The 24,620-nt window shown below is 39.5% G+C and overlaps 1 protein-coding gene across 2 annotated transcripts; it reads left to right on the top strand.

Annotated features, from left to right (window-relative positions):
- On the top strand, positions 1-23,693 carry HSPH1 (heat shock protein family H (Hsp110) member 1). 2 transcript variants are annotated; one of them, XM_017818595.1, is made up of 18 exons: positions 1-166; positions 1,016-1,073; positions 6,937-7,077; positions 8,840-8,962; positions 10,221-10,320; positions 11,088-11,221; positions 11,719-11,963; positions 12,882-13,110; positions 14,004-14,110; positions 15,517-15,650; positions 17,662-17,867; positions 18,651-18,782; positions 19,522-19,659; positions 20,061-20,186; positions 20,715-20,822; positions 20,930-21,049; positions 22,196-22,357; positions 22,832-23,693. In XM_017818595.1, the coding sequence occupies exons 1-18, from the start codon at positions 60-62 to the stop codon at positions 23,030-23,032; spliced, it is 2,571 nt and encodes an 856-aa protein (XP_017674084.1). In that variant the 5' UTR covers positions 1-59; the 3' UTR covers positions 23,033-23,693. The 2 variants fall into 2 exon arrangements, with proteins under 2 accessions (XP_017674084.1, XP_017674085.1); XM_017818596.1 differs by lacking the exon at positions 18,651-18,782.
- The last annotated feature ends 927 nt before the right edge of the window (positions 23,694-24,620 follow it).

Here is a 24,620-nt window from a genome sequence, read left to right as displayed (position 1 = left end):
CCGCAGGAGCGCCGGGAGCCAGCCGGGCACAGCGGGGGCCTCCCCCTGGCGCTGGGGCCATGGCCGTGGTGGGCTTTGACCTGGGCTTCCAGAGCTGCTACATCGCCGTGGCGCGGGCCGGCGGCATCGAGACCGTGGCCAACGAGTTCAGCGACCGCTGCACGCCGTGAGTGAGGGGCGCTGGGGTAGGGGGGCGGCGGTGCCGGGCGGGCGCCGGTCCGTGCCCGGCGGAGCGCCCGCGGCGGAGGAAGGCGCTGGAAGTTTCCCGGCGGGGGGGGGGGTGTGAGTTGCCCACTATGTGGGGCTGGCGCGTTCCCCGCGCTCGCCGCCTCCGCACGGGCCCCCAGGGGCTGCCGGGGGGCAGGTGCAGGGCGGCGGGGCCGGGCGGCGACCCCGTTGTGCCCCCGTGTCCCGACCCTCTCTGTGCCCCCATGTCCCTACCTGACCCGCTGTTTGCCCCTGTGCGCCCCCGCCCCGCAGCCGGGGCTGGAGCGGGTCCCTTGGGCACTAACCTGGGGATGGAGGGCAGTGCGGAGGCTGCTCGGGGCGCGGTGCGGCGGGGTGGGAACGCCGGCGGCGAGTCCCCATTGTGGCAGCCTGGGTTAAGTGGGACATGGAGGGAACACGCTCGCACGCTGCAGTCGGATGGATTCTGCCACCTGCTCCAGAGCAGCTCTTCTCTAATCAGAGGTTGGGTATAGAAAGCCGAAAGCGGCAAGCTGCAAAGTTAAAAGGAGCCGTGCACAGATGGGTAGGGTGTAGCATGGATGTGAGCTCTGAGTTGTGATCATCCCGTTTTAGCGTTTTGATAAGCCGTTATGAGAAGTCCTGGATTCGAGCCAAGGCTTTAAGATGGATAAAAGTCTTGCAGAAGTTTTTTACGGCAAGCTGCAAGAATGGCACTTCAACAGAAAGACTTTGGTGTTTTACTTCAAGTAGTAGGAGATGTATCTGTGACAGATCTCAGTCATGTTTGTTGTCAGTACTGAGTTAATTAGCCTGTTGTTCTTTTCAGATCGGTGGTTTCGTTTGGCTCTAAAAACAGAGCTATTGGTGTTGCGGCTAAAAACCAGGTAGGTAATTTCCTGTCGAAGTACCGATGTAAAGAGAGTTGGCTGGGTATAGTTAAAACCAAACAACTTCACTTTCCTTGTCAAGCCTTTTATTTTAGAAATGCTGCACTATGATGCCATGCTTTCTTCAGAGAAATGTAGGATATTTATGCTAGAATGTTACTGCTCTCTCTTTCATTAATGTAATATTTTCCCGTTGAATATGTTGCTTTTCTGACAGCTTAAGGTCTTTGGGTTCCTTTTTCTAACAGTTGTATGTAGGCTTTCCTTGCACTTGAAGGATAACGTTTTAAATTTTGTATATAGTTTCTTAAAACTAGTTGTAAGGGGAGAAGTTTGGCTCAGATTCTTAAAGCTATTAGGTAGCTCTTGTTTTGAAGTCATTTTTGGGGGTTGTTTGTTGGGGGGTTTTTTTGATTGAGATGCTCTGAAAGGTTGAATGTATTCTTCAGTAAAGTCATATTTTCAATTTAGAAGGAAAGCTTGATTCCAACGAGACTCAGAATAATGTAATGTAATGGTTAAATAATCCTTAGGTATTTTAAGTTGTTACGTAACTGCTGCCGGTGGAGATCAAACATGCAGCCTCCACTGGCCTGTGCATATCTCTCATATAGTAAAAGGACTGCAGTGGGTTTCCATGGAGAGAGCACTAAACGAGGCTTTTTTCCACTGTAATATCTCCCCTCTTAATTTTGAACAGCTGAGGTAATACAAATAGTTTACATCTTTACAAGCACATGTATGCTCTCAGTTATGGGTTAACATTTGCAGTAATAAAGTAAATGTCTATGTTTGTGTTTTTTCATTAAGTTTTGTTTTAACATTGGTTTTGTTTAGTTGACTGCTTCCACTAAGTCAGAAACTAGTATGATTCATCAGTGTGCAAAAAATTAGTTGTTACTCAAAATGGCAAGTGATCTGAACCTATGTACTCTCGAGCATGTTTCAGTATTGTTAGATTATTCCAGTAAATGCTGGGGAAAGCATGAAGCAAGCTGAAAGTGAAGTAGATTGCATCTCTCAGAATGCATTTACAAGTGTGTATTTGCAGTGATGAACACCTGTGATTTAAGGTGCTTTCAAACTAACCTGTATGATGTTACTATATTGACTTTTTCATGCTTGGTTGTCCAATTAGCAGTTGAAGGTAAACATTTTTGCCAGAAGAAAGTGATACTTAAAAGGATAAAAGATAATAGATCAATTATTTGTCGTGCTGTAAGTGGTGTAGTTTGGCTGATGACTTGAGATGTAAATTGTATTTCTTTTGTAAATATAGAAGTTTCTTGACAGGGATAACGGAGGGATACATTTTTTGTGTCCTAGGGTGTAGTTGCTACTTAAATCAAGGAGTACAGTGATGCTTTTCATTTGAATGAGTTTCCTAGATAAAAAAAAAAAAGCAATCAAAACAAAGCAAACCAAGAAAAAATCCCACCAAAAAAAAAAAAAACCCCGAGTTTTTGACTGCCTTCTACAATGTGATTATATGTGAGAGAGCTCAGAGGTGCTCTCTTTAATATTTGAGAATCTGCTGCTGGAGCAAATTTTCAGAGAGTTTCTCTTACCTTTGAGTAAGTCTGATAGCATCAGAGATGATAACAGTATGTTAGTTAACAGACCATAATTCTCAGCTTTCGTAATTGTGACTAAGCAAGAAGATATTAAAACATGCTACGGACCTATGGCATACAATTACTCTAAAAATATTTTAAGATTGTTCTCTTAGAAAAGGCTTCTATGTTAATTCTAAATTAGGCTATAAAAGCTACCAGTGTTTGTGGTTCTCTGTCCACTACATGGTAATAATTCTTGTTTCTACAGCTGTACAGCTGTGAATTACGTAGCATTCAAGTACTCTGAAGCTGTGGGTATACAAATAAATGAAACCATGCTGGGCAACAATCTTAAGACACAGGAACCTAAATACTCAAATGCATTAAAGGACTGGAATAGTTCCTGGCATGATTTTTGTCCTGTCCTAACTCGTGCTCTTACTATTAATTGCTGAGTGCTGTTTGGTGATTAGAATAAACCAAGGATGATTCTCAGTAGGGAATTCAAGTGTGACATTTTTCCACACAGCTGTCTGAAAGTTACTGTTTGTTAGTAGGAGTACAGCCTCCTTTTTTTTCAGGGAGCTTTTCTGTAGGAGAACTGTCCTAGTTGCATAGTTTTCTAATATAAGATGTAGTTCAAATTCTTCTATTTCATGATGGAAAATTTTACATGCAACAAGGAACTGATGCTTTCCTTTGAGGGTAGTGAATGCTAGAAATCTTCCTTGGTATGATCAGCATTTGAGTTGTTATTATATAGTCTGTGCCTACCTAAATCTGTCCTGCAGAGAACAATATACTCTTATAATTTCTCTCCAATAGAATAGGATTAATTTTATGCTGAGATACTTGCAGTATCTCTTTTGGACCGGTCTAGTTGTCCAGTTTCTGTTGTGCTTTGCATTCCTGATAATGAATGCTTCCTTAGGTAATTTGTGTCTGTGGGGAGCTTGCATTATAGCTTAGCATATACTTCAAGCTGATGTTGTTACCAAAAAAAGTCTCAAGTTTTTTGGTGTTATCTATGCACTTCATCAGTCTGGTGCAAGAATTTGAGTTGCTGCTAGATGAACATGGACAAGGAAATGATGTGATTTAAAGGTAGTGCAAGAGGAAAAAAGTAAGTATTGAAATGCGTGGGGACACTTAAACTTGACACTTCATAACTACAGAAGCAGTTGTTTGCCTTAATGTAATGAGGTTTAAAGTGGAGGTGGGGTGGCTGGGGTTGGAGTGCCAGTTTACAAACATTGCAACTACTTGTGAAGCTGGTTTCTATCTTGAATCATTTGAATTTCATCTAAATTCTGTCACTCTGTTGCCAAGGTAGTGGCTCCGGTTGCTGGCATGATCAGTAGCAGAGTGCTCTAGTGCTGCACACAGCGGGGAGTTTCCTGGAGTGGGGGAACATCACAGGGAGCCAAGAGCTGCCAGAAGCCTGCAGCTTGAGCGGCAGTGGCTGATGGTGCCTAAGTGGGGCCAGGAGCAACAACAGCAGTTGCTCCCAAATATAAAATAAGCCCTTAGGGGGCAGTTGTGACCAGGGTGTGGCACAGCAGTTTGCACAGAAGAGTGCTGAAGCAGTGCCAGCTCGACCAGGGAGCAACGGTATTCACCTGGCAGAAAGCCATGGCCTTGCTAAGGTCCACACCCAGCACGACTGACACAGCTGCCCAGACAGCTCAGGCGGGAACATGCTGCCACCTAGGTGCCACCTGCAGGGTGAGCCCTGCTCTTGTGCCAGTACTGGTTAGCAGCTGTAAGCACAGCTGTGGGAGTGTGTCCAGGTAGAGAAACTCTTCCACTTAGTGATAGAGCTCTGGGAGGAAGTAAGTAGGTTAAGAAGTATTGGAGTGCAAAAGAGAGAGATGAAATACTGGAATTGTACCCTGCCTTCCTTGGGACAGGCCTGGGAGGCAGATAGGACACACGATAGAGAGGATTCCTTACCCTCCTCTCCACCTCTCTGAACACAGTGTCTTAAAGGGATGGAGGCAATGGTGACAAGTTCCTGGGCAGCACAGCAGACACATCTCTGTGAATGCCCCACCTTGCCAAGTGCCCTGCACTTGGGTGTGAGGCTCTGCAAGTGGAACTGAACAATAATGAGGATGGTGGTTCGTCCTGCATGAAGCTGTCACCCAGGTTAAGCCAGTCTATGTCAAAACTGCTTCCATAAAGAAAAAAAGAGAGGTTGTTGGCATAGGAGGCTCCCTTCTGAAGGGAACAGAAGGCCCAATATGCTGGCTGGAACCACTTAGAGAAGTCTGCTGCCTCCTTGGGGTCCAAGTTCCTACCGTGGTATGGCCCTCAGATTATTAACTTCTACTGTTTTTTCAGGTTGAAAGTGATGATGTTGCATCCAGAAGTCCAGGGGCAATCAGGAGAGACTTCAGGGCCTTGGGACAGCAGGTTAAGGGATCAGGAGCACAAGTAGTGATGTGTTCTCCTCTATCCTTCCAGTTTCAGGAAATGTGGGAAAAGACAGGAAGAGCCAGCAGACCAGGCTCTGAGCCTGGTGTCAATGGCAGAGTTTGAGGTTTTTGATTGTGGGTCAGTTTACATGACAGCAGGGCTGCTGACAACAGATGGGGAAAAGGATCTTTGCCTGGGAGTTAGCAAGGGTCTTTTAGAGAGCTTTAAATTAGATTTGGAAGGAAAAGGGATAAAACCAGGTTTGCTAGAGATAGGCCTGGGGGCACCACACTGGTATTTGAGGGACAGTGTGCTAGTGAGGTCCTTCAGTCTGCTGTCTCAGTGGAGGTAGAGGATGGAGATCCATGTGGCAGCAATGACACAAGGGTTATTGATGTGTTGGAAACCACAGAAGCTCCTGAGAATGGTCATGTAGGAATTGGAGCTTCTTCATCCCCAAAAGTGGCTGGATCAATAGCCCAACTAAGTGCATCTACATCAATGCCTGCAGCAGGGGCAACAAAGAGGAGGAGTGGGATACTGTTGTGCAAAGTAAAACTATGACACAGTTGCCATCACGGAAACATGATGGGATGACTGACACAACTGGAGTGTACTCTTAGTTGGGTAAAAAAAAACTATCTGGACAGCCAGGCTCAGAGAGTGGTGGTGAATGGAGTTAAATCCAGCTAGTGGCCAGTCACTAATGTTGTGCACCCTCAGTCAGTTTGGAGGTGAGGCCAAATTGGGTGCAAGTGTTGATCTACTGGAGGTTAGGATGGCTCTGCAGAGGGACCTGGACAGATGAGATGGAGGGGCTGAGACCAGTTTATAAGGTCTAATAAGGCCAAGTGCTGGGTCCTGCGCTTGAGTCACAACAACCCCCTGCAGCACTACAGGCTGGGAGAAGAGTGGCTGGAAAGCTGCCTGGTGGAAAAGCACTGGGGGGGTGCTGATTGACAGTAGCTGAACATGAGCCAGCAGTGTGTCCAGGTAATCAAGAAGGCCAATGACATCCTGGCCGGTGTCAGAAATAGTGTGGCCAGGAGGACCAGGGCAGTGATCGTCCTCCTGGGCACTGGGCACCTCGAGCCCTGTGTTGAGTTCTGGGCCTCTCAATTCAGGAAGGACACTGAAGTTCTGCAGTGTGTCCAAAGAAGGGCAAGAGAGCTGGTGAAGGATCTGGAGCACAGGCCTTATGAGGAGTAGCCTAGGGAGCTGGCCTTGTTTAGCCTGGAGAAAAGAAGGGTCGGGGGAGACCTTACTGCTCTCTGCAACGACCTGAAAAGGGGTTGTAACCAAGTGGAGGCCAGCCTCTTCTCTCAAGTAACTAGCAATAGGACAGGAGGAAATGGGCTCAAATTGCACTGGGAGAGGTTTAGGTTGGATATTAGGAAAAAATTTTTCACCGAAAGGGTTGTCGAGTATTTGAACAGGCTGTCCAGAAAAGTGGTAGAGTCACCATCCCTGAAGGTATTTAAAGGTGTGTGAATGTGGCATTTTGAGACATTGGTGGGCTTGGCTGTGTTAGGTAAATGGTTGGACTCAACAATTTGAAAGGCCTTTTCCAACATAAAAAATTCTCTGATTCTAAATTAGTTGACTAAAGTAGTAGGCACTACAGATCATGTCACTGCTCACTCGGTTGCATCAAGGCTTCAGAGATACTTTTATAATCCTTAAAAAATAGTGGTCTGCTAGTCTTTTGTAGTAATGAGCTGATAAAAAGTACCAGATAGTAATTACTGGTGTTAAAAGAAACAGCTGTGACAGGGGAGCAGGTGGTTGTCTGAAAACTTGACCTGTGCTTGGGGGCATACGGAACAGCACTGAACATTGCAGGCTGATTAAGAGTGGATTTCTAAATACCCTGTATTTCTTTACAGCAAATTACTCATGCCCACAACACTGTATCTAACTTCAAGAGATTCCATGGCCGTGCATTTAATGATCCTTTTGTTCAGAAGGAAAAAGAAAAGTTGAGCTATGATTTGGTTCCCATGAAGAATGGTGGAGTTGGAGTAAAGGTAAATTTGCAGTGTATATTTCTGGGTGTTACAGCTAAATCTGAAATCTTATATTTCAGCACCTAGTCATGAAAATATCGGTTTCTTTTAATTACCCTAGGGTTTTCTGTTAGTCTTTCTGTTAAAGAAGAACTCTTGTATGAATAGACATCTTCATCTTTAAATAATGAATGTTAACTATCAAATTAAGGCTCATTTATGAGTAATTGCTGAAATGCAAGTTTCTGTGTTGATACATTACACGTCCAACTCAAACATACTGGCAGAAAAACTGCTAAGATTATTTCAAGGTCGGATGGTATTACTTCAAAGTATTAACCTTCTGTCACTTGTGTGAAATGTGTTGCAGCAGTTTAATTATGTGGTTACAAATTCCTCGTAAGGTAGTCTGAACTTTTCTTTGGAATGGTTGCTATAAATGAGTGATGTGTATCTTTAGTGTACTGCCTGGAGTAAGTTACTTGCAAACAAGGGTTGAAAACCAGTTTGTACCACATTGCAGGTTGGGCTATTGCTTACATTTCAAGGAGTTTGCTGATACAATGTCAGCTATTTGTGAATAGGTGCAGTTAATAACATTGTATCCATTTGTAAAAGTATATAAAATTATTGCTAATGAAGCCCTGCTGGCATAACGGAGGATGTTGCTTCATTAATGAAGATCCTAGTTTGAGCTGGTGCCTCAAAACTTCAACATAGGATCAGTCCTAGGTAATGAATAGATCATAGAGGAGATTATACATGAGAAAGAATTCTGACTAGAATAGTAGCCAGGCTTTACAAAAGAGTAGATACTTTTTCTTCTGCTATTTGTGACTTGTGAGGCTAACAGATAAATTCAAACTCAAATTAATGGTTTCCTTTAATTAATGGGTGTAGGAGTCTTTTACTATATGAGAAAGGTTAGTATTGGGAGAACACCGCTGTTTGGTATTCTATTTTTCTCAGGTTGTTTGGAGAACAAATTAGTACTTTTTTCTTTTTAACTGTGATTAAAAAGTTTTAATAATTGATTCAGTAACATTCAGTTTAAACATGGGATATTTAGAGAACAATTTTTCTATTAAAACCAAAATCCTTAATTTTTCCCCAAATTGTACTGAGGTGAATAAAAGGCAAGCACTGCTTTCAAGAATCAGTTATAACATGTTCCTTCACTTCATCACTGTCATGTATTCTAATGCACAGAAAAATGGTGATTCAGTAATAATTTTTTAGTAAGAGAGCAATAAATAAACTTTTTCCTGAGCTTCATCTTAAGCTATTAATTGTTTTATGTGCATAGGTGAACTGTGTTCCACAGTTCTTCATGTATTTGAGCAGACTGTTGATGTATTTGAGACTCTTCATGTGTTTGAGTAGAAGGATAAAAATGCCAAGGGAAAATAGCCAACAAGCAGTTCTGGGCTTTTCTTTTGCATTTGGCAGTAGTTTGAAAATTGTTGGCTATTTTTAGATTTTGACTTAATAGTGTGTGACCATGTCTAGCTTCACTCACATTTTAAACTTGTGTTACTTTGACCATTTCCTAACCATTTTCTTCATCTATAGAGTTGATACAGTTCGTAATCTTTTAAGAATTTGAGAACGGAATTATTGCTACTGTAAACACTCAACTGGGAAATTAAACTGTAAAGTGAAGTTCTGTAATGAAATAATTAAGCATGTCATGATTGATAGAGTATTAGCCAGTGTATCAAAGAACATGAAGTAATTTTTCCTTCAGTTGAAATAATGGAATTATTTTACCTATTCTGTCCAGGTCATGTACATGGATGAGGAGCATATCTTCAGTGTGGAACAGATTTCAGCTATGCTTTTGACTAAATTAAAGGAGACTGCAGAGAGTAACCTGAAAAAGCCAGTAACAGACTGTGTTATTTCTGTAAGTAATTGTAGTGCACAGGAACATTATGTCTTTTAACTTCAGCTATTGAAGGCATTTTGTTTCTATTTGTGTAGAGTGAAAAAGAACTCTGCGAAGCACTTACAAAGAGATTAATCCTAACTAGCTTTAGAGCTTTTGACTTAAAGAAATCCCAGAGCTGCTTCCATATTCCAGACCCTGACTCACTTTGTGAACTCATTCTCTTAGAAATGTCTGAAGATTTGGACCCAGAACGTTTCTGGGATCCAGATTTATACCCTTTTACTACAGCTTGTTTCCATGACTAAGCATCCTAATCACTCATTAAAGTAAATACTTATGCTTGTGTTTTTTCCTTAAATTCAAAGCAATTTGATAACAACTTTGATAAACAATTTGTTAACCAAAGTTTGCCTTCTGGCAACTGGAAACCTTAGTTTCTGTCCTGTTTATGTTTATCCTTTCAGCAAGTTTTGGGTTTTGTTTGGGTTTGTTGTTTTTTGGTTTTTGTTTTTATTTTATGACTGCTAAGGAAATGGCCTCAGATCAATAACAGTCATTCCATTGCAAAGCCCTGAGTATGAAATGACACCTGGCTCTGTTCTCAATGACTGTTGGAACAAGTCTGTCTTGTGTTGCATCTAGGGATATTTAGCTCTGTTGTTATTAGAAACGTTTATTCTCCAGTCTTTACCTGGAAAGTTAGTTCTTCATGTCTCCCTGGGCACATCAGAAGTTGCTGTCCAATGCCAATGCTAGACAAACAAAAAATTTTCAATGACATATTCCTTCAGAATTTCTTACCACTTCCTGCCTAAAGTAATTTCAACCAAAATAGATTCTCTATATTTGTTATGCCTTATTTTTTTTTCATCTCTCACACCTGTAGTATTGCCATATATTTTTTACCTTCCTCTTTGCTTTTTTGGACAGGAGTACAGCTGCTAGTTCTGATGAAGGTATTCCATGTCTGTCTCCATAATACTGAATTTCACATATTGGCTCAGTACTTAAGGTTCTTAGCATTTGTATACAAATACCTCACTTGTTTCTTTCTAATGTGTGCTTACTGATGCTTGTTTAATTGCATCTTTGATTGAATAGAATAGTTGAAGTCTCAATTCAGTATGGTAGTTGCATTTTAGAGGCTTGCAGTGAGCAAGTGTCTTCCTCAAAGAGAAGGAATAGATACAATTTTAAAATTAACGCTTTCAAATAAGCATTGTGATGTCTCATTTTCTGGAAATAAATTCCTGTTCTCACCTGCTCTTTTCAGGTTCCATCATTTTTCACAGATGCTGAAAGAAGGTCCCTTCTAGATGCAGCTCAGATTGTTGGCTTAAATTGTCTTAGATTAATGAATGACATGACAGCAGGTAAGTAGGGTAAATGAGCAGTTTCTGTAAATGACAAGTTGGATAGAGAGTGCATTTGGTTACTCCAAGAAAAAGGGCTGACTTGAAAAATTAAACATGAGACAAAAACATTTGAAAAACTTTTTGCTCTTTTCTTGGGTTAATGTCTTCTGTGTGAAGGGGTAGACAGGATCAAGCTTCAGTGACAGTTTTCTCCCTGAGCGCTTATTTAGGTGTCACTGCACATGCCTGGAGTACTTGTTCATTTAGTTTACTGCCCAGATCCACAGTTGCGGGATTTAGACACTCTGAAAGGAAGTTCCTTAATTAAGCGTCAACACCTCATGACTTCCAAGGCTTTTTTCAGTATACTTGTGGTTTTAAGACACACACATGCAGCTCTGCTGACCATTTATACAACTCTCAGACAAAACCTTCCTGCCTGGGAGATACTGATTGTAAATACAAAACTTGGTTTGGATTTTACTGTTAAAATGTTCTATGCTTTCGATTACTAAGAAAAGCAAAAAAATGCACAAAAAACCAACAACAAAAACAAACAAACAGAAACCCAAACACTTACAGAGCATATACGTGTCTGAGGGAGAATGTTCTGCTTCTCAGATCCTGCAACTTAATCGAATAAAGCTTCCATGAAGGTAAAACCTTCCATAGGTGTATGTCTGGATTTGTCTTGATGCTTTTGATCCTATATCTTAATATTCACAGGGATGTGATTGGAAACTCACTAGTGATTGCATGGATAATATCTGACACTTCTTTTGCAGTGGCTCTAAATTATGGAATTTATAAACAAGACCTTCCAGCTCCTGAGGAGAAGCCACGGATAGTTGTCTTTGTTGATATGGGACATTCTGCATTTCAAGTATCAGCCTGTGCATTCAATAAGAGCAAACTGAAGGTAGTAAGATTAAATGAAAATAAAAGGGTTTATGAGATACTAGAATTAAATAGCCTGCAAATCTGTCTTGTTCTTTAAATTCTGAAATAAGTGCATGGAAAGTGTCGACGAGTCAAAAGATGGTTTTCATCAGTGTCCTTCATTTCATTAGGGTGGTTTCAAACAGCAGTTGTAAATTCCTTGCAATACACAAATGTAAGATACATAATACAACTGCTATCATTTAATTTGTTTTATCTAAATGAATGTGTGTATGGATTAAAATTTTGAATAATTAGGATTGTCACCTAGTTACTTAGTCTTACTCCCACTGTAAAAGTGAAGAGCAATTTTTGGCTGATGTGGTTGAATGAAGTACTTAAAGCCTGTGCCTTGGAAGATAGGCTGACCTGTCCCCAACAGTTTTTTGAAGCAAAGGCTTACTTAGATTGGGAGATTGCTATTCCTTTTGATTTTACTGAGTGTAAGACTAAATTAATTGTGTTCTTTCAAACCAGGTACTTGGCACAGCATTTGACCCTTTCCTAGGTGGGAGGAACTTTGATGGAAAGCTGGTAGATTACTTCTGTGCAGAAATAAAATCAAAGTACAAACTAGATCCAAAATCCAAAGTTCGAGCTCTTCTTCGTCTGTATCAGGAGTGTGAGAAACTGAAGAAACTCATGAGTTCAAATAGCACAGACATTCCTCTAAATATTGAGTGTTTCATGAATGATACTGATGTCTCTGGAAAAATGAACAGGTGAGTTCTGTACAACACCAAAGCATTTGCTTTGATGGCCATGTTTTTTAAACAAGTGTTTCTTTGTGTTAGAAGGAAATTTACTGTGCTAAAATTAGGCGTAAGTGCTGAATACCTGTGGTGGTATTTTCATAATGCTACAATAGCTAAGGCTGTTAAATGGAATGTTCAGCTACCTGAGTAAAGTTTCAGTGCAATAATGCATGCATAAGAAGCTTGGATTCTTTTTGTACGATAACATGTTTTTAAAACCATGGATTGGTGCTTGCAGACTGGGGCAGTTGGCTGCATATTTAGGCCTTCTGCATATTTTAGGTAACCTAAATCCCATACTGAACTTAAGATAGCAATAATTGCAGCTTTGTTCCTTTTTTCTGTTCTAACTGTACTGTGGATATTGGTTTGAGGAATAGAGGACAGAAACAGTGCTTATGAGGAATGACTTAATTATGGTCTGAGTGTAAATGAAATCTGCATCTATCTGTCTCTTGCACATGCTCACAAGGCATGACTTCATTTATTAGTTCTGTAACTACTGCCAAGAGTGATGGGGTTTGTTTTTTTTTCAGTTCCCACCAGTATTTAGGCAATGACTTGGTTGTAAAGGAAATATCAGTGTTTTCTGATTTCTTATCTGTAATCTCTGCTAAAAGGCAAATATATATATATAGCAGCTGCCCAAATGATACCTTTATCTTAAATAACTACATTGACAGTGGCTTAGGAAAATCTGTAAGCAGCTATTTGTGTACCACCTTGTCTACAGTTGCCACTTGAGCCTCCTCATAGGAGTTCAGCTTTAAGTCTCTTCGCGGTGTGGTCAACAAACCTAGTCTGCATCAGTTTGGAAACAAGAATATCAGGAAATGTAGTGGTGGGAAAAGCATTCTTTAGTTAATTCCATGGTTTTTTCCTTAGGTCACAATTTGAAGAATTGTGTGCTGACCTGCTGCAAAGGATAGAGATGCCTCTGGTTTCATTAATGGAACAAGCACAACTGAAAGTGGAAGATGTAACTGCTGTGGAGATTGTGGGAGGAGCAACCCGCATTCCTGCTGTCAAAGAGAGGATTGCTAAATTCTTTGGCAAGGATGTCAGTACAACACTGAATGCAGATGAAGCCATAGCTAGGGGCTGTGCTCTGCAGGTATAGTACTGGCAACACTTGATGAACTTAAGTTATATTTCTTGAGATCGCTTCTGTGAAGAATTAACCAAGCAGTTATGAAAAATGGTGGAAGTGGTCCGTTTTAAATTACGGAAGGAAACATCGCTAGATCTTTTTATGGGACTGTGCCATTTAAAAAGTCCAGACTACTCCTCTGGTGCAGTCCTGTATTGAAAGTCCTGGTGCTGGGTGTATTCTGTAAGCAGTCCACTCTGCTCTTCAAAAGAACAGGATCTAGGGATCTTTAATACAAAAAAATTTTAAGTTGATGTCAAGCTGAAAGATATTTTTAATCAACAAGGTATGAGAAGTATCTGTGGAGATCCCAAACTACTGCAAGTTGATATTTTCTAATATCCAACTTTCCATCAGTGTGAAACAGACTTTTATTCTGTCTCCCTCCCATTTTTACAATTTCCAACTTGTGAACTACATTTTACAAGCAAACCACTCATTGTGTTCTTTCTTTTCTCCTATAATCTATTGTCTTATTTCATTCTTTTCTTTGTTTCCTTACTCCATCTCTCTAACTGCTTTCCTTTACTAGCAATCAGTTGTGTTCAGGCAAGGAAGAAGGATCCTTAAGATAAACACCACTTCTTTTAGGCCTAAGCAATGCAGCATTTCCATTCTTTACAGTCCTGGTATTTGCTTAGACTGTTGCCTTTGTTCACAAGCTACAGAAAGAATGAGGCCAAAGGGCCTGCTAAGACAGTGTAAACACTTCTGTAGGAGATTGCTGTCTCTTATGTACTGCATTGAAATCAAGCAGTTTGCCTAGTTCTGCTTTACGTAGTTCTCTTGCTTGTCTTGGCTAGTGGAGTAGAACAGTTAACCAACTTCATTGCATGTCTTTTTTTTTTTTTTTTTAGTGTGCCATTCTTTCTCCAGCTTTTAAAGTGAGAGAATTCTCTGTGACAGATGCTACCCCTTTTCCAATATCTCTGTTGTGGAACACTGAAGCAGAGGACACTGAAGGGTAGGTAGCTCAGACTACAGTTCTGTGAAGCTTTTGACCTTTATAACTCAAGGATGATGTTCTTGCTTGCATTAAATTAGGATCTTGACATTCTGATACAGAAAACCCATAGACTATGTACCAGAGATGGTTGACAGTGGAGATTGTATAGACATTTTTATTTGTTTATTTATTTTACTTATTTATTTAATTTATTTATTTTATTTCCATCTTAGTGGAAATTTTAACTATAGTTCCTCATATGTTAAAATATAAAGATTTAAAAAAAATTTGTGAGTAAATGGGGTACCAATTAATATGTTGTCTTGCATTGCCCTTATCTGATTGTCAGGTTTTAGAATACGAAATTAACCACAACAATGACTGGATCCTGATCCTACTTTTTTCCCTGGCTTTCTATTTTTATGTGAGGTGTTCCCACCACCTATCTGAGATTCTTGGTTTAGTAATAATGTTATGCACTGTAAATATTGTGAGCTTATGTGGATGCTATTTATCTGACTGAAGCAAGAATTTAACTCCTAGCAAGAATATAACTTCTGTAAGAGAAATTTCTTGCAGTTGCAGTGTCTTACTGATTTCTCTGCTAGTAACTGTGCCATGCCTGTGGCAAATGCAGTTGCTGTCCACGATGTAAAAAGCTCCAAGTTCATTTTTTGGAAAAATTGTAGTTCTAGAGGGACCTGTTCTTACTTTACTCATGTTCCTTGTAATTCTGCCTTTTCTTTTCTTGTCTGTTTTTTGTGGAGATGCAGAACCTAATTGTTTTGTCACATACTTCTGAGAGCAGCCTGTGGGTTCACATTCTAGGTAAAGCTCTCACTTTCTCACATTTAGGTTACTAGATGAGATCTTCCACAGTTAGGAGACAAAACTTAGTTGGATATTAGACTGGCATAATAGTGGACAGACCTTAGAGAAAGAAAGTGAAGTAATGCTTCTTGTCTTTCTCTCATATCCAGGAATGAATAATAATCTGGTGTCAGGGTTCTCAACTGAGCCATCGAAAGTAAGTGAGTAAGGAATTAACAGGGCTATAATTAGCCCTTTGAGACTGAGGAAGGGTGCAAATTACAATTAAAATTATGCTATTCCAAGCTCAAAATAATGTCTTTGCAGGAAACCAGTTTTGGAGATCTACTGATAATCTGTCACTGTATTGTTACCTACATCTAAACTTGTTTGCCTCTGAGATGAAAAGTTAGTGGAATAGGACAATTTCCCATCACAACTGAGAACAGTAGTTTTTTCCTTTGCAGTACAGTAGTGAAGTATTTCTATTGAAACTGTTCAGAAGTCCATATGTGTCAAAACATGGTGATGTTCCTCTGAAGAGTTCTGACCCTATATTAAAGCCTTTCAGCTTAAATACTCTGCTAAAAATGTTACTTGTCCCTTGATTACAGAGTTCACGAGGTCTTCAGCAGAAATCATGCAGCACCTTTCTCTAAGGTTCTTACATTCTATAGGAAAGGTCCATTTGAATTAGAAGCTTTTTATTCTGATCCTAATGGAGTACCGTATCCTGAGTCAAAAATTGGTAAGTAATTGTCCTGGAAATGATGTTGTCTCTCATTGTTTGATCTTAAATCAGTTCTTTAACTGTGGTGTATTACAGTATGGTTATATGACAAAGAAATGAGGAAAAACAATAAATGAATGCCTAGGACTAGAATGGGGTTATCACTGCAAAAGATAATTTTATAACTTTTTTAATCTTCTTTTCTGCTTATCACTAAAGCAGGCTAGGACTAATCACAAAAAAATCTCCTGCATATGAAAAAAGCATGTCTTGAATAACTAGTTATTGGCTTTTCCTATACCTTCTTGGCTTGACATAATGCTGAATAATTTTTAATCAAGGCAGCCTAAAATAGCAGCAACTGCAAAACTACAGTATTGATTTGTCTATGTAACATTTCTATGCAGCTCTTTCATACTTTTTGACAAGTTGCAACACTTGACAGTGTTGACACTTACAAAGAATTTACAACATGGTTAGAAAAAGATTGTGATGGTAAAGACAGGCCAATTAAGTACTTGCTCTTGAGTTCCAAATGTACAATTAAATGTTGTATGTTTGCTTATCATATGTTTTGTAAACCAGCACAAGGGAGAGGGACTTTTTGCAAGAGCAAGTAGTGACAGGACAAGGGGGGATGGATTTAAACTGCAAGAGGGCAGGTTTAGGTCAGGTGTTAGGAAAAAAATTCTTCACTGTGAGGGTGGTGAAGCACTGGAACAGATTTCTCAGAAAAGTTGTGGATGCCTCATCTCTCTAGGTGTTAAAAACAAGGTTGGATTGGTGCCCTGAACAATCTGGTTTAGTGGAAGATGTCCCTGCCCATGGCAGGGGAGGTTGGAACTAGATGATCTTTCATGATCCCTTCCAACTCAGGCTGTTCTATGCTTCTATGACAATATTTTGAAGTTACAGAAACAGCACACTGCCTTTTGTGTTCACTCTTACCATTAAGACTGATGGTGGGATTTGTGAGTGTTCAATTTATATGGCTTTAACAAATAAAAAGCTGTTTAACTGCTGTTCTGAACTGATCACACTGGTTTCAGCTCACTTGCTGATTAATTCTTTACTCAGAACAGAATTACTAGTAGTACTAATGGCTGAGTTAATAGTTCTGATGAGACCACCAAAAGGGAGGACAGGTCACACATCTCCAATATTACTGGATTTACAAGACAGAGAATTGTATTCCCTAGCCTGTAAAATAAGCAGGTAAAAGCTTGTATGCTGTAGTTTAGGTCTGTTGCTGAAGGAATGGTGTGTTCAAACCTGTGTATATCTGGCCTGTGATGAAATCAGGGAACTTGTACTTTGCAGCTAAACAAGCATTGTAGTCTTCAGGTTACTCTTTTGGCAATATGTGTATAACCATATAGTAGGCAGAAAACTGCTGCTAATGTCAAGAGTATCTGATTCTTTATTTAGTGTTAAACTACTTGTCTGTATTCTAGTTTCACAACACTTGTTTGAAGTATTACAGTAGTTGCAGAACAATTAGATTCTGCCTTGGGTTAAAAGGTTATGGTAGACTCACGTGGATGTTAGCAGCTTAAAAGAGTGCTTCTAGAAATACTGTTTCTGTGTTGGACAGTAACTTATGTTAAAAAAATACTGCTTAATGTTGGTGTTAAACTAAGTCTTTGTGTAGTTTTCTTTCAGTCCACTAGTAACACAGAACCAATTTTATATTTATTCTGAATTAGTAGTGTCAGGAGAACCTATACTAGCTCACAAAAATAATCATGTTCCCTTTTGTTTCGTAAACTGAAGTTGGCTGAAAAGCAGTGTACTTTGGTTTTGGTTGGGTTTGGGTTTTGTTTTTGGTGAGGGGTTTTTTGTGGTTTGTTTTTTTTTTTTTTTCCCTGGTAGTATTTATGTCAGTTTGGGGACCATGAGATTAGCACAGAGGCTTCATCAAATATTTAGAAAATGTGTTGTCTATGAAAAAGGACAACACATGTTTTCCTATCTCTGGAGTATTACCTATTTAATTCCACTGTGTGAGTATTGATTCTTTTGGTTTTAGGTAGGTATGTTATCCAGAATGTGGCAGCCCAGAAAGATGGAGAGAAGTCTAAAGTCAAAGTAAAAGTCCGTGTCAATACTCATGGCATTTTCAGTGTGTCCACTGCATCTATGGTAGAACCAGTTAAAAGTGAAGAGTATGAAGATGTCAGTGTTGAGACTGAAGTGGAATCTCAGGACCAGAGGCCTATTGACAACTTAAGTGATGTAAGTTGACTTCTCTTGTGTGTGAATGTCCTCACTGAGCCAAGTGTGTTCTGCTGTTACATACTCTGGAAGAAAAATACTTCTAAGGAAGTGAAAGAAGATTAGTTTTAAGATGTGCATAGTTGTCAGGAAATGTGTCTTTATAAGAACAGGAGACAATGTACGCTATCTTGAAAGTGTGTGGATTTCAAAATCAGTTTTTGGGCAGTAGCAGCAAGTGGGTTGCTTAAGGGTGGGATTACTTACAACTACCATAGTTATCCAACTGTTCCAAACAGGAAAACTTCATTTGGATTGTTAATCATCTGTGCTCTTTGTGTTAAAAGGATTTGTATGTAATCCTTCGTATTAGTAAAGTGTTTTGAAACTTTTTGTGAAAAGGAAAGCTGGATCGTTTTCTACAGCATTGAAGGAGAGGGGAACGCTGGGGAATAATGCGCATTGCTATAGTTTACTTGATGTTTTAAGTTTCCTGAGGGGGAAAAAAACTTAAAAGCTCTGACTCAAATTAAAAGCCACTTTTTGTAAGAGGAAGTGGTAGCACGTGCACACACGCACACAAGTACCATGCTCCAAGCTTGGCACTGGTAGCATTTTCATAAAGTCCTTCTGAACTTGCACCTAGTCTGTATCTCCGTTAGTTAAAGCATGTGTGTTTCTACGTGTGCACAGAATGCTTCGTAGGGCACTTTGGACAGTATGTGCATCAGAAGAGAAGTGCCCTATAATTAAATGCAAGTGCACATGCCTTCTACATCCTTTGTGCCTGGGCTTTCATTTCAGAAAAATATCCAGCAAGAGAACAGTGAGGCTGGAACACAGTCCCAGGTACAAACTGATGGTCAACAAACGTCACAGTCTCCCCCTTCATCAGAACCTCCCTCTGAAGAAAACAAAATCCCAGATGTCAAGAAAGTGAGTGACCCTTTAACTCTGTTGAAAATGTTATGCTCTATAATGGTGGCTTTTAAAATGGTAACATATTCCAGGAAAAAGTAAGGAACTTGGTGCTCAGAAACTTTTTCGTATCTTTGTTACTGTGAAAAATGATGTCTGTATCTTGTGATAATTTTTGTACGGAGTTTGCAAAAGGATTCCTGCAAGAAATATCTCTCTACCACTTCCTTGTCTTCCTGCAGTGTTGTACAGCTAGTTTATTTGGGTTGCAGACTTTTCATTTAACAGCTGTTAGAGGCCAAGCTTATTAGGCCTACTGAGAAAAGTTGGAATCAGGAATTCATACACCTAAAAGGAAATAATCTATGTGAAAAACATGTGTCTGCATGTTATTGCTAATGGCTTGTGGTTTTTCATCTGTACAAGATGAAAAATGTTTTGGGTTAAAATCTTAACCAATGTCAGCATCATCAAAGTGCTAAGCTACAGATGGACACTTCTGAAAAACCTGCAAACACATGATATCAAACATCTGAGAAACATCTTTCCTTTAGCTCAGTACTTACTGTCTGTAAGGAGACTAGCATAGGAGGTGGAATTCCTGAAAGGAAAGGGCCTCATAAGTATATTTTGAAGATTTTGAAAGAACAGAGAAAAACCTTTGTGTGTTCTTCCTCTGAATGTTTCTGTCATCATAGTGCTACTTCATTAGAAGGAAGTCAGGAAAATTATCTTATTTTTCTTCTTTCCAACTCAGACAAATGAGAAGAAAGGTGATCAGCCCCCAGAAGCTAAAAAACCCAAGATAAAAGTGAAGAATGTGGAACTACCCATTGAAGCTAACTTGGTTTGGCAGTTAGGAAAAGATCTCCTCAATATGTATATTGAAACAGAGGTGAGTTAGAGTGTGGTTTGGACTGCTTTCTTGTATGCAGTTATGAATCATTTGTCTGCTTTTCCAGGCAACCTCTCTTCTTTTACTGTAACCCTGGAGTGTGAACTCGGTTTACAGTGAGCTAATATAGTCTGACTTGTAACACACAACTTACAAATGTTTGTCAGAAAGATTGAAGTGTGTTTATAACAATTAGTATCAGAGCAGTGATCCATGAATGATGTCACAGATTGGTATGAACTGTTGTTAAAATTTCTTCAGATGAGTCTACTGCATAGCAATGAGAATTCCAGCAGTTAGGTGAGCCAAGGCCTCTGGGAGATTTTAGAAGAGCTGTGCTTTATAGAATGCTGTTTGAACACTGGTATTTTTTAATTAAAATAAATTTTGTGGTCATACAGGGAAAGATGATTATGCAAGATAAACTGGAGAAAGAAAGAAATGATGCAAAGAACGCAGTGGAGGAATATGTATATGAGTTCAGGGACAAGCTGTCTGGACCGTATGAAAAGTTCGTTTGTGAAAAGGTAGGTTATGGTTCCAGGAACTTCCCTTAAAATACTAACACCAAATATGTTTTGTATACCTTGATCAAGCTTACTCAAAGCCACCCTGGAAATAGCTGCAAAACCAGAACTTGTTTGAATGATGGCAGCGACTGATCCAGAATTAGGTTTAGGCTTAGCAGATACATATCCCTGAAAATAAATTTTATCACAAATGGAGTAGTGTCTTCAAATAAAGTTGGTGACTAGAAGGGGAAGCTGTATTGCTGGACACATAACCAAAACCATGAATTAGAGCCACACTCTAAGCATTGGCCCAATGAAGGACAAAAAGCTATAGATTATACCTGTGTTGTAGATTATGTTTCTCAGTTCAGAAGCTGGTGTGGTTTAAGTGACTTAATTAGGCAAAAGATGCAGTAGAAATGTAATTTTTATATTGTAGGCTAAGAATTGATGTGTATATTTATCAGTGTCCTGCTACTGCAAGACAAACATAGTCAATTGGTACCTATTTTGATGTTTGTGTTGAATTATATTCACACATAGGATCTGCAGGGATTCTCTGCACTCCTAACAGAGACAGAAGGCTGGCTGTATGAAGAAGGTGAGGATGAAGCAAAGCAGGTGTACATAGAAAAATTAGAGGATTTAAAGGTAGGTCTGTTACTATGCCCAAAATGCAAAATTTCCAAAATACTGCACAAAACAACATTAAGGAATGTTAATGAATCACATAAACACACAGGAACTGCTTTTTCTAGAAATTAGGTACTCCAATTGAAATGCGCTATCAAGAAGCAGAGGAACGACCAAAGCTATTAGAAGAACTGGGACACAGGCTCCAGTATTATGCTACAATAGCTGGGGAATTCAGGAATAAAGTAAGTGGCCTTGGAGTACTTTTTTTTTACCACAGTGTTTCAGTGAGGCTCATTGGCTGGAAAGGCTTCAAATTCACTCAGATGAGCTGCAACCTACTTTATATAGGTCACAAATTTAACATCACAAATGTTTCCCAGTGCTCAAAATCTCACACAGTATGTCATTTTCAGTTTCTTCATACTTCTGGATGTTTTAAGGCTAAAGAGGACATTTTATAAAGAGTGAGGGTTAGATTTATGGTCAGATTCTTGACCTTTTAAAAGCTAATCTGACTCTTCTTAGAAATGCATTTCCAGTTCTCTCAGGAATGAGAATTATTGTATGGTGAGAAGCATTAGAGCAAAATCTACTAGTTGATAAAATAAAAGATCCAGTTTTATAATATGAGGATGTTTGGGGATTGTTTTTTTGTTTATTGTTGTCTTCTCAATGGTACTCGTAAATTACTTTCTTGATAAGCATTCCTGCCTGAAAATTTGCTCCTTGGGTTTCTACTTAAAAATTTGAATAGGGCAGCTCACAACACTCATTGAGAGATGCATCTCAGTGCAATTCTCAGTTGCAAACAATTATAACCCCGTAGCTACAGATTACGAAGTTGTCATTAGGTGAAATAATTAGTACTGTTGCACAGTCCTTAATAAGTAGCATCATTGAAAAGGGTATATTTAAAACTTGGTTTTACTTAAGAATTCTAAATATGGATTCATAGGTTGTGTTTCTTGGTAGATCCTTCTCCTGATATCAGTTAATTGTGTAGCTGTGGCATTGTAGGGAATGCTGAAGTTGAAAACTTCGATCCTTTCTGCTTACATCAGAATCACACCGTCTAAAGTACCTTGGGCCCAGTTGGAACCTCCAGGAGGGGAGGGGATGTTTTTTGTTATCAGCCTTGCTAAGAATGTTAAATTCTATTGCATGACCTGTTTGTGAAGCTTCTATGCCCCCTGTGAACTGCAATTCTTGTTTATTGGGCAAAGGAAGCCTTATTCTGTATTTCTTGTTGTCACTTGCTGTAACAGGTCTTGCTTGTGGCTAATGTCTATTTATTTTGACCATCAGTAAAGATTTATAAATAAGAGATAGCCTTGTTGACATAACTTGGTGATATTATTAACTAATATAAAATGTTTGTATTTGGGCAGGATGAGAAATACATCCATATTGATGAAATGGAAATGATGAAAGTAGAGAAGTGTGTTAGTGAAGTGGTAGAGTGGATGAATAATGCTGTGAGTGCACAGGCTAAGAAGAGCTTAGATCAGGATCCAGCTGTGCATTCAAGTGAAATTAAGGCAAAACTACAGGTAAGTACTGTAAGAAACTATCATTAGAGGTTGGTGCTAAAACTAGACTGGTATCTGTCCCCTTTGTCTCCCCCAGTTTCATCTTACTGCTCTAGTGTTCTTAACAGGTAGAAAGTATAGAGATTGAGCAGAAAGCAGAGGAGCTCCAGTATACTGTGTACAATGCTGTGGAGTTAATTGATATTTTATGTTTCTCAGTCACCTTAAAAAATCATGTTTTTCAGTGTTTTACTGGTAGTCAAAAACAGAATTTAAAAAAAACTCATGTGAAATCCAAAATACAAAGTTGAACTTTGCCCATGGAACATCAGTTAATTTATTTCAGGGTACAATAAGTATTTGTCAGTTTGGACTCAGGGGAAACAAATACAGAAGCAAGTTCGATACAGTCTTTTGGGTACAGGACTATTCACACTAGTGAAGCTGGTGACTCCTTAGTATATATTCTGACTGCATCTTTTCCATTTCTTTTAGGAATTAAACAATGTCTGTGAGCCTGTTGTGACACAACCAAAACCAAAAGTTGACTCTCCTAAGGAAGAAAACCCATTAAATGAACGGAGTGATTATAAAACTGAAGACATGGGTGAAGACGACAAAAATTCGGAAATGCCTCAGCAAAATGGCGAATGTCATCCAAGTGATCAAAACACCATTAACATGGACCTGGACTAAACCACTGCACTTGCAGCAAGTTATTTCATCCCATGACAGAAGATGTTTTGGCTCTCATATGTGATGGGGGTGGGAATGCATTGTTTTGGAAACTATTTATATTTTTTTCTTAAGACTTGTCTGGGATATGTTGTATTACAGGAGGAAGAATAGTAATAGTGTTGGTCATGACTATCCTAACAGGAAAATTGCCTTGGTAACTTCCAGATTCCTGTGGAATTGTGAGTTCATACTAAGCTTCTGTGCAGTATTTAACCATTTGCATCACTAAAGATGAAAAGAAGCCCTTATTCTGAAATGTACTGCTCCTTCAAAAGGTTGTAATCGAAACACTCGTAGGCATTTGTAGATGCCAAGGTAGTTTTCTTTTGTCTGGACATCTAATTGGGTATGTCAGAAAAAGCCAGTGTCTGTCCCGTTTATAAGGACTTTCCAGAAGAAATCCTTCTGTCCTGAGGTTTTTGATTGTTGCAGTCTAAAGTATGTATCAGGTAATAAGATGGTGAAATGTGTTAGTAGCATGCAGAAACGCTTATGTTTCATCTCTTGCTAAACAATACATTTTTCATGTGGGGTACATAAAATGAAGGAAGCGCTAATTCTGTTAGTGTTATTGTGAAGCTTTTTAATGAGCTTTGAAATAAAGTTCATTTTACTGGTATCTCCTGGCCTCTTGTTTTTAACTGTTTTCAGTACTTCTGCTGTAAGTGTTGCCTTTGTCATGATTTGACAGGCCATTGCTTTGTGTTCCTGTGCACGAGTCATAAAAAGGCTTAAAACTCTCACACTTTGCACAGAACAGTTGTGTGCCAAGAGTCTTTGCCCCAAGGGCTGTACATACCTGAAAGAACCCATTACTGCTACAGCAGTATTTTGTCTGGAACAACAAAACCAAAAGGAGAAAAGAGCAACTGGTGCCACTGAAACTATTGAAGAGGAAGAAGAGGTGAGAGGGACTGGTGCTTTCTAGGGCCAGCTAATCCTACTCAAGGCAAGCGTTTTACTTCTAGTTGATACTTCTAGCATCATCCTAGGTTTTCTCACAGCCAGGGCAGGAGCAATGCTACAGTCTGTGCAGCTTCCCACAGTAGTGCCCAGTTTTCTGCATTGACTATAAACAACTGGATTATCAAAATGCAGATCCTTGTTACTGACTGCTTTGAGCTGCCTATTCTTCACTTCTGCTGATCCATCAGATGACTGTATGCCGTTAGCAACAACAGGAATATTTTGATTGTTCCCTTTCCTTTTCCTAGAGCTAAGAGATAGAAAGTCAGACCAAACTTCAAAACTGTTTTAAGTGTGGAAGAGTACTTCTGTGTTGGTACCAGTAGAGTGGTATCATGAAGGGTTAAGTTTTATTTACAGACTACTGCTTGCGTAGATCATTGCTGAAATGAAAATTATGATTCTAGCACCATAAAAGATATGGACTTACATTGCAAAATTCATAGGATGCCATAGCAGGAAGCTTAGCTGAATCAGAGGAGAATTTTGTAGAGACATTTGAAGTAGAATTCTGTCAGAACAACTAGTTCTGAATCTACAAAAAGCAGCTTTTCTGGTCCTGATGGATTGCCATGTATTC

The sequence above is a fragment of the Lepidothrix coronata genome, unplaced genomic scaffold, assembly GCF_001604755.1.
Source record: "Lepidothrix coronata isolate B3197 unplaced genomic scaffold, Lepidothrix_coronata-1.0 Scaffold69, whole genome shotgun sequence".
In the NCBI taxonomy this organism is placed as follows: domain Eukaryota; kingdom Metazoa; phylum Chordata; class Aves; order Passeriformes; family Pipridae; genus Lepidothrix; species Lepidothrix coronata.
This window is presented reverse-complemented; position numbering and strand designations above follow the sequence as displayed.